The 10,056-nt window shown below is 35.6% G+C and overlaps 1 protein-coding gene across 1 annotated transcript; it reads left to right on the forward strand.

Annotated features, from left to right (window-relative positions):
• The first annotated feature begins 7,127 nt into the window (after positions 1 to 7,127).
• Positions 7,128 to 9,045, forward strand: LOC110795289 (mitochondrial uncoupling protein 5). The gene has a single exon (XM_022000291.2). It carries the CDS (start codon positions 7,823 to 7,825, stop codon positions 8,774 to 8,776), a length of 954 nt encoding a protein of 317 aa, XP_021855983.1. The 5' UTR covers positions 7,128 to 7,822; the 3' UTR covers positions 8,777 to 9,045.
• Positions 9,046 to 10,056: the final 1,011 nt, after the last annotated feature.

Consider the following 10,056-nt stretch of genomic DNA (forward strand, 5'->3'; position numbering starts at 1 on the left):
TACCACGAATTTTTGAGAACATAATGTTTGTTTGCTCGAAATAATGTCCTTTTGGAGATTCATTTCCAAAATGACAAGTGGGAGAAAATAGACCTCGAAAGTCTTCGAGGCGAACAACAAACATAAACGGACATTCCGGAGGCTTTTCGAAGTTCTTTAGAAAATCCGAACACGTATTCTTTAAGGACTTTAGAAGTGGCTTTAAGAATAGACATCTCTTAGAAGACTTTACAAGTGCTTCAAGGAGAAAAGAATATTCAAAGGACTTTCAAGTGGCTATTGATATTCTATTGTTTGATGTTCTATACCCAAGTAGGCATAGAGTTCAAGTCACTGAAACTATGAGATTCTTCTATTAGATAGTAAAGAAACATGGAGTTCAGGTCACTGAAGCTATGCGATTCTTCTATTAAATAATGAAGAAACCTACAACTTGCAGTCAAACTATTATCATGTAGATTAATGAGTTTGTGACCTGTAAGAAAGCTATGACGAAACCCAGATTCCCTAAAATGGTTAGAGGCCATATATAGACTCAAATGTTTTAAATGGTTAGAGGCCATAAAACATACTCAATGTTTTGATGACAAAATTGAAATTTTGTTGATTTGCAAGAATAGTTTCACACCTATTGGTTGCAAGTTTGTTTTAAGGATAAAAACCATCAAACATGAAATTGTGTTCACACACAAAGCTAGATTAGTTGCTAAAGGTTACAAGCAAATTCACGGCGTGGATTGTATTGAAACCTCATGCATAATCGTAATGCTCAATTCTATAAATCAAGCATTGTGACAAAACAATTCCTCAATCAAATGTTCGAATAAACTATGTACATGGTATGTCATAGGATTTGTGGATCCAAATAAATGCTTTAAAAGGAAAGCTAGCTTATGAAATCTAAGTACAGATTTAAGCAAGCAATTGGGAATTAGAAATGTATTTTAGTGAAGCTAATAAGTATTTTAGTTTCATAAAATATACATGACTCTTATAGATATATAATAAGTTTAGTGGGAGTACATAAAACTTAATTGGTCCTATGTGTGTCATACACATATCTCTCTATTGTATTCAAATGCTAATGACTTAGATTTGAAATTATTCATCAATGATGGACCAAGGCGAAACTTAGTGCATACTAGGTATTAAGATCTATTTACAAAGATCTTATGATATTGTTTTGGATTAAGTGATGGCATTTACTAAATCAAAACACGAAAGACTCCATTGGAGACATTCGGCCCATATGAATAAATCTAAGTAATGAATGTTTGAACTATGTATAAGCATTTTCTAAGTTAAACATCAAAGGATCTAAGTGAGATTCTTAACCTATATTATATGTCAAATAATTTAGCTGGATTTAGTATCTACTGAAACTAGAATGAGCTAAAGTTACATGAATAGAATTCAATTGGGAATTATTCTGCAAAAGAATTTATCATGTATGATATAATATGAGGATCGCCAAAAACGTATCGTATGACTTTAGGCATGACGAACATATACCAATCTCTATTGATCTAAGTGAAGATCAACTAGATTGAGATTAAGAATACTTATGGTACTTGAAAAGGTACATAGGAATAGTTCTTGATTCAAGGAAATAAAGATATGCTAAATATTAATGCTACACGCATGAACACTGGCAAAGGATCAAGCAAGATCCCTTTGGAGTTAACCATTGTCAAAGACGAGCTAAAGAGCATCATGTTTTGAAATGGCAACATGGATTGAACACCATGAGTTGTTACATGGGAAATTAAACATTAATTTCTATGTTCTGAGATACATATGGAAAATCTTCCACATATCTATGAACTGCTTGGATAAGTAAATCCAAACAAATCATCACTAGCAACCTAAACAGTTGAAGTAAAAGTACTAATTGCCTAAGAAGCAATAAAACGAAGTTGTTTACATTAAAGAGTTATTCACTGAACTTGGGTGGATCACATGTCTGATGACTTGATGGTTCTTCATTACAGAATGCGTAGAACCACTATTGTAGCAAGAAAGACTAGATCACACAATAAACAAACTCAAAAGATCTTATCATCCTATCTCGAAGAACATTCGATGAAAAGGATATTAAGATTGGCAAAGCATGATAACTAAACCTATGCAACAAGTGAGAAGCAACACTCACATTGTAGCAGTGGAAATCAAGTATAGCTTTGAATTCCATGAACTGTTTAAAGATGGGTTTGAGGCCCATGGTTGTAAAACATTTGGGTTGAACATTTATCATATATGAAATGTATTTTCATATTCCATTTAATCTTGGTTTAGTATTAAATGATGAGTCCCTTCAATTTGACGAAATATTCAAGATAGACTGTCAGGACCAGTCATGTGACTAAGAAATGTCTGTCAAGTGAACTTGAATGTCAAAACTTGAAAATGGTCCCTGGTCGGAGTTTTCTATAAAGATGGACGCATAGAAAACGTTAGACGACTAGAATGCAAGATGACTAGTAGTTCTGTTTCTTGAACTATGTGGACATGGCAATGTCGTAATCATTTGCATAGATACTTACTTTGGGAAGACTAGTATCGGACAGACCTATGAAACTTTACTGTAAGAGATGAAAATCTGTCATAAGTAAATTTCATTAAAATTATTAGACACTAAATCCTCAATACCTGAGTGATTTGAGATTACTTGTTTGAGAACTGCTTACTTTGACGTTGACCAACCGTCGCACCGTAAAAGGAGGCTATAAAGGCAACGCTCAGGTAATCACCTATCAAACGAAGTCTAATCTCAAGATCGCAAGATTGGGATTGTCCTCCCATAAATCGGGATGAGATGCTTAAAAGTTGTACAAGGCCACTCGGAGAGCTAGCAACTGTAAAATGCATGGCCGTGCTCAGATGAATCATAGGCTATGATTATCTGTTTATTTGATCAGTTGAACTCTGAAACCAAGAAACACCTCTGGACGTAATAAGGATGACAACTCTTACCTTATGTTCAAGAGCAAGCATCGAGCGACAAAGGAATTAGGAAATGCACACTTGTCCCTAAGGACAAGTGGGAGACTGAATGAAATAATGCCCTTGGTCCAAGTATGCATATAATGTTAAGTCTAATAAATGCGGTTCAGTATTAATTAACAAGTTAATAATTCAGTGAGATCAAGTGAGCTGAATGCCTAGCTAGAGGCCGCTTCTGTTCAAGTGGAATTAATGATATTAATCCACAGCTTACTCTTGACTGAACCCGTAGGGTCACACAAATAGTACGTAAACGGATCAAGTATTTAATGGCATTAAATACTCTATCTATGGATATTCGGAATCGACGAATCTTGGTTTCAGTGGGAGCTGAGATCGTCAAAGGCAAGCAAGTGAATACTCCGGAGACGATGATATTGCCGGAAACGGAAATATGGATCGTATCGGAAATATAAATATTATCCAAGTCGTAGATGTTGCCGGAAACGGAAACATGGTACGTATCGGAAAATATTATTGGAAATCGAAATATTGCCGGAATCAGAAATATTGCCGGAAACGGAAATATTGTCAGAATCGGAAATATTATCGAAATCGGAAAATAATTCCGGAAACGGAAATATTAAATATTTGTTCGAAACGGAAATTAATTCCGGAATCGGAAATATTAAATATTGTTCGTATCGGAAATGAATTCCGGAATGGAGAATTTAATCGGAAGCGTATCGTACGAATTAGCATCGGACGAGGCCTGCCAGACGAAGGCCCAACACGAAGCCGGGCCATCGCCCAGCAAGCCAAAGCGCAAACACACGCCAAAGACAAGACCAGGCCCAGCGCGAAGGCTAGGCCCAACCAAGGCCTTGGGCGCGCGCAGTAGCGAGCTGGGCCGTGCATTGTGCGTGGGCCGTAAGGCCTGCATGCGGTGCATTGCCACTCGTGTGTGTTACTCGGAATCCTAAGGCTATCGGGATTCTACATATGATTAAATCCTAATCCTAAAAGATAAATTAATTGATTTAGAGTTCTACTAGGATTCTAAGTTAATTAATTCGTATCCTAGTAGGATTATAATTCATTTCCATAAACTCTATAAATAGGTGCCTAGGGTCACATATTTACATCGAGGATTAAAGTATTCAAAGGTAAGATTTTGGAACAAAATCAGCCAAACACTTGTAGCCTATTAGCCGAAATTTCCTAGTACCTTAAGCGCGATTCTAGTTGGTCAAGCTTAAGGCGGATCCGGACGTGCTGTGGACTATCTACTGAGGGACGACACTTGGAGTCCTAAAGACTTGTTCTTGTTCGGTTCGGGCGCAGCTAGGGAGGTCACGCTACAAAGTGTATGCATCTGAATTATGCTAAATGATTATGTGTAAATAATATGTTTCCTGGCTTTATGGTTTTTCCGCATGATTTATGTTTATTCATATGTATCATAACCTGACATTAACAATGTTTTAAAGTTTGGAAGGGAAAAGCTGAGTTGGGGGTTTATTTCAACCTTAAAAACTGACAACGAAACAAACAAAAGAACTGAGGAAGAGGAAGAAGATGGAAAGAAATAGGAAGAATAAGTAAAGAAAGAGGGTGAATGAGGATTAATAAAAGAACAAAAAAAATCAACCTCCACCATGTCAGCAAATAACTCTGTAGCAGGTCACTTTTTTAACGTAAGGTTGACTTAGGCCCTGTTTAGTTCACCTTATTTCAGGACCTTATTACTTATTTCAGATTTAATCAGATCAGATCAGATCGGATCTGAAAAAAATAAGTTCTGATCAGAAAAAATAAGATCAAATCAGATCAGATTATTATTATTATTATTTATTATTATTATTATTATTGGTCTATATTTATATCACTGTTATTATTACTATTATTGTTTTAATAAAAAAAGAATGTTGTTTTCGGTGCAATTAAAATCTATTATTTAAGGCTTAAAAAACATTAACAAAATATTCAAACTCATCATGTCCAAATTAAAACCATTAAGTCCAGATCAGAAACAATATGATCAGATCACGTCCATATCAAAACTGATTTTTACAGATTAGAACCATTTTATATCCAGACCAGAACCAGTATGATCACATAATATCCATCATAACTGATCTGTATAGATTATGTCCCGATCATGTTCAGATCTGCAAAGGTCTTGTCTAGATCAAAACCGATCCTTACAATCATGTACAATTCTTACATAACCAATATGTTCAAATCAAAACTGATTTGTACAGATCATGTCCAGATCAGAATCGATATGTCCATATTAGAACTGGTTTAGATATCGACTCTGTACAAATTATGTTCATATCATAATTGATCTGCAGAGATCATGTCCATATCATAATTGATTTGTACAGATCATGTCTAGATCAAAATTGTTCTATCCAGATCATGACCAGATCATAACTAATCTGTATAGATCATGTCCAAATCTAAACTGATATGTACAAATCATGCCATATCAGAATTGATATGAATAGATCATGTCCATATCAGAATTAATATACAAAGATCATGTCCACATCAAAATCGATCTGTCCATATCAAAACCAATCTGTCAAGATCAAAATCCATACGTGTAGACCAAAACCCATATATTCGGATCGATCTATCTAGATCATGCCTAAATTTGTACTGATTTTTCAAGATCAAGTCCATATCGAAACCCTTATATCCAGATCATGTCCAAATTTGAATCGATCTATTTCGATCAAAACTGATCTGTCCAAATCATGTCGTAATTAGAACTTATTTGCACAGATCATGTCTAGATTATGTCCAGATCAAAACTTCTATGTATAGATCATGTTCAGATCTGTACTGATCATGTCGATATTAGAATCGATCTGTCCAGATCATAACCAAATTTGTACATATCATCCCCAAGTCAGAATCAATCTGTATAGATCATATCCAGATCAGAATTGATATGTCCAGATCATAATTGATCTATCTAGATCATGTCTAAGTCTATCTAATATAAGGAATAGTTGAATCATGAGCAAAGTCAAATAAATAATAACAATATTATAAATTTGTTATTTTACACATAAGTCGTTTAATATTAATAAATATTGATTTTTGTTTAAACTCAATTCTGAAATCAGACCAGACCAGATCAGATCAGAAAAAATAAGTTCAGGAGAAATAAGGTGAACTAAACAGGGCCTTAGTAAAGAGAACGGACAAAAGGTTAACTTAAAGCAACAAATTCATATCACTACTTGATCACTATCAAAAGCAAAAAAGATTAACAAATTCATCAATATTTCAAAACTCCAAGCCGAAGTTTAATACGGGCTCGAAAGGCTCGGCTTCAAACCCGTACGTGGAAGATAGAGTTTTCAGAAGTCGGAAGAAGGTTCCAAGTACGTAGGTTATCCCGAGGTTGAAATATTGTGGCGATAAAAAATTTCGGAGAAAAAATTTTGGCGTTTGAACAAGTGTTCCTGTATTTTCTTCCAAAAGTTTGTATAGGTTTGATCGATTTCTTTTTAATTGGTTATTCGTCCCACAATAGTAATTTGACAACAGCATTGCGGGAAAAAAACTTTAACTTGCAAGTATTACCTATGGTAAAATAATCTTCATTACATAGTTCATAATTGTTATCATATTAGGAAGTAGTTACTCAATATGAATCCATTTACCTTAAGTGGCGTGACAGACAACTCTAATAATTTAAAGTTACTTAAAATATCAGCACTTTTACCATTTTAGGTGTCTAAGACGTCTTGACAAACAAAGCCCAAGTGTTTGATATAGTCCTTATTTAAAATGTAGAATTTCCTTCGCCAACCAAACAAATTATTCACTTGATCGAAATTTTTAGATGATAAAATATCTAGTCTCATGTTAGACTGTTTGCCCTTAATTAACTCTAAGATCATGCTCATTATTATTATATAAGACGATTTTTTATAAGAACTTGTATATCTTATTATTTTATTTATTTTCATAAGATTTTCCCAGTTCAACATATTTGATAACTTCAAGAGTTCAAGGTAATAAGGAAAAATACACCAATTTTTTTTTTCTTTAAATATGGTTAATATTTGCATTAATAAAATCTTGACGCACTTCGTATTTCTTTTAGCTTAAATATGGTAAATAGTTACTATACAAGTAATGTTTCCAATATGTTTAAAAAATAAAATCACACAACTTTGTTTTAGCTTAAATATGGTAAATAGTTAATTATACAAGTAAAGTTTCCAATATATTAAAAAAATAAAATTACACAAGGCACGACCAAGGATATTTCAGTCCTACTTCTCCCCCTCATTTGGACTTTGGAGCCCCAATATTGAAACGAAGGATGAGGAATAGGATCCTAGTTTCTAACTTTCTAGAGCGTGGAAAAGTTTAGGTTAGAAGGGTAGAACGGGAAATAAAAGTTGAGTATCCCCAAGACCCCAATAGACAATAACTCAACCCCGCGTAAATCGGAGGCAAGCATTAGAAAGAAGAATAATCGCGTTGAAGACAACTTTTTGGTTTCCTTTTTCCTTTTTCCTTTTTCCTTTTCCTTTCCTTTCTTTTCTTCAAATTTCATTCACCTATATATACTCCCTCTCATCTCTCCCCCTAAACCAAATCAAACGTAAACCCTGAAATCATATGTCTCACAGATCTCACGTTCCTCACTACTCTTCTATCGCTTTCGGCCTCCATTCCCATCTCCTGGTTTCCAGTGAGATGATCTCCAACTCCAATTGGTCTTTATAATTCTATTTTAACCTTCTTTTTTCTCTCTCCTAATTTTAACACCTCCTTCCCAAATTTTTAGCCAAATTCTTTTATTTTTATACTCACATTTAATTCAACGAATCAACAATTAACACAAATGGGGATTAAGGGGTTCGTTGAGGGTGGAATTGCGTCCATCATTGCTGGTTGCTCAACCCACCCTCTCGACCTTATTAAGGTCCGAATGCAACTCCAAGGCGAACCCTCTGTCGTTCCACCCACCGCTAATCTCCGCCCTGCTCTTGCTTTTCATCCTTCCGCCGGGTCCCACACCGTCTCAATCCCCTCTCCGCCCCGCGTGGGTCCTGTGGGTGTCGGCGTTCGTATTGTTCAGCAAGATGGTGTTGCTGCCTTATTCACCGGTGTTTCCGCTACCGTACTCCGACAGACCCTCTACTCCACCACCCGTATGGGCCTTTACGAAATTCTCAAGCGTAAATGGACCGATCCCAACTCAGGAAACCTTTCACTGGGTAGGAAAATTGCTGCCGGTTTAGTCGCCGGAGGAATTGGTGCGGCTTGTGGGAACCCAGCTGACGTGGCGATGGTTCGCATGCAGGCCGACGGTAGACTCCCGGCGGCCCAGAGGAGGAACTACAAGAGTGTTGTTGAGGCCATACAAAGGATGGTGAAGGACGAGGGGGTTACTTCCCTGTGGCGCGGGTCTAGCCTTACGGTGAACCGTGCTATGCTGGTGACGGCGTCACAGCTGGCATCGTATGATCAGATCAAGGAGAGTATCTTAGATCGTGGGGTGATGAAAGATGGGCTTGGGACTCATGTCACCGCGAGTTTTGCGGCAGGGTTTGTGGCGGCGGTAGTTTCTAACCCGGTGGATGTGATTAAAACCAGGGTTATGAATATGAAAGTGAGCAGTGGTGAAACGCCGCCGTATAGTGGGGCCCTTGATTGTGCATTGAAGACCGTCAGATCTGAGGGGCCCATGGCACTTTACAAGGGATTTATTCCTACAATCTCTAGACAGGGTCCATTTACTGTGGTGCTCTTTGTCACACTGGAACAAGTCCGCAAACTCCTCAAGGATTTCTAAGATTTTTTCAATTTCAGCAACATATTAAAAAAAAAAGATGATGAAGAAAATTTAGGAATTAATTGTTCTTGCTACGATTTAGTATAAAAATATGACTTTGGTTATACTCGTGCGTAGAAAACGTTATGTTTGGAGTAACATTTGGTACACTATGCCAGCTGTTTCTTGTTGGTGATCTTGCATTGCGCGTGTTGTAATACCCGTATTGGTTACATCATATTTTATTTGGAGTTTGATCATTTTTTTTATGAAATAATGTTTGTTTGTTAGATTTGTTTTCACATTCTAAAAGATTTTGTTCAGGTTGATGACTTGATCATATAGAATTCCCTGAAAAGTTAAGCTTGTGAGAATATCAAAATGCGTGATTGACAAAATTGACAATAGACCAAGTTGCTTGCTTTACCTATTCATCCACCTTTTATATACACCTAATTCTTTATTTATTACAAAAAATTTACAAAATTCACATTTATGAAAATTTAATCTTTTATTAATATCACAAACATGAAACCTTGGGAGTGCCAATTCCCACTATGTCCTTTGGCCATTTTATGAAAATTTCGTAAGTTTCAATGAAAATGACAAGGTAATAGAAACACATTCTTATTTCTTAATTGTCGTTTAAATATCACAAGTGAGAATACATGTCAAAATAAGTAATCCTGATCCCTTTTCATCCTTTTACGTTTTTCGTGTATAAGGTAATCTTTACACTATGAATATTTTCTTTTATATTATAATACAACTTTTACACAATGTATAAGTAACACTAACATATAAAACCAAGCAAAAACCAGTCTATACATGGAACTACTAACATGAAATTGAAGAAACTGCAACAAAACAAACAAAAAAAGTAACAGCGAATACAATGTATAAGCAACACATGCGTATAAAGTCAAGTAATATCAGTCTATACAAAGAACCTTCAACACGAAACTGCAATAAAACCAGAAAAGTAACAACTAATTATTGGTATTCTTTAGGTGCACCATGTTCACAGCACACTCCTGTCCACCATCTAAATTACACCGTCCAACAACGTTACCATTAGATTTTTGTTCAAATGATTTACGCAAAACTAGTACAAAGATGGTGCAAATTTATGATAAATTCAACTTGCTTACGTAATTTGAACAAATTAATGAAGTTCTGGCATGTTTGTACCAGAAAAGAATGGATCAACTACTTATACAAATTTATCAACACTTGGTAAACCCAATTTGTAAGAAAATCAAATATACGGCAATGTATCCTTGTTGACGCAATTAAAGGGC

The sequence above is a fragment of the Spinacia oleracea genome, chromosome 3, assembly GCF_020520425.1.
Source record: "Spinacia oleracea cultivar Varoflay chromosome 3, BTI_SOV_V1, whole genome shotgun sequence".
Taxonomy (NCBI): Eukaryota; Viridiplantae; Streptophyta; class Magnoliopsida; order Caryophyllales; family Amaranthaceae; genus Spinacia; species Spinacia oleracea.

What these genes read in the sequence shown, in the direction of transcription:
- LOC110795289 (XM_022000291.2), top strand. Translation starts at nt 7,823, where the DNA reads ATGGGGATTAAGGGGTTCGTTGAGGGTGGAATTGCGTCCATCATTGCT.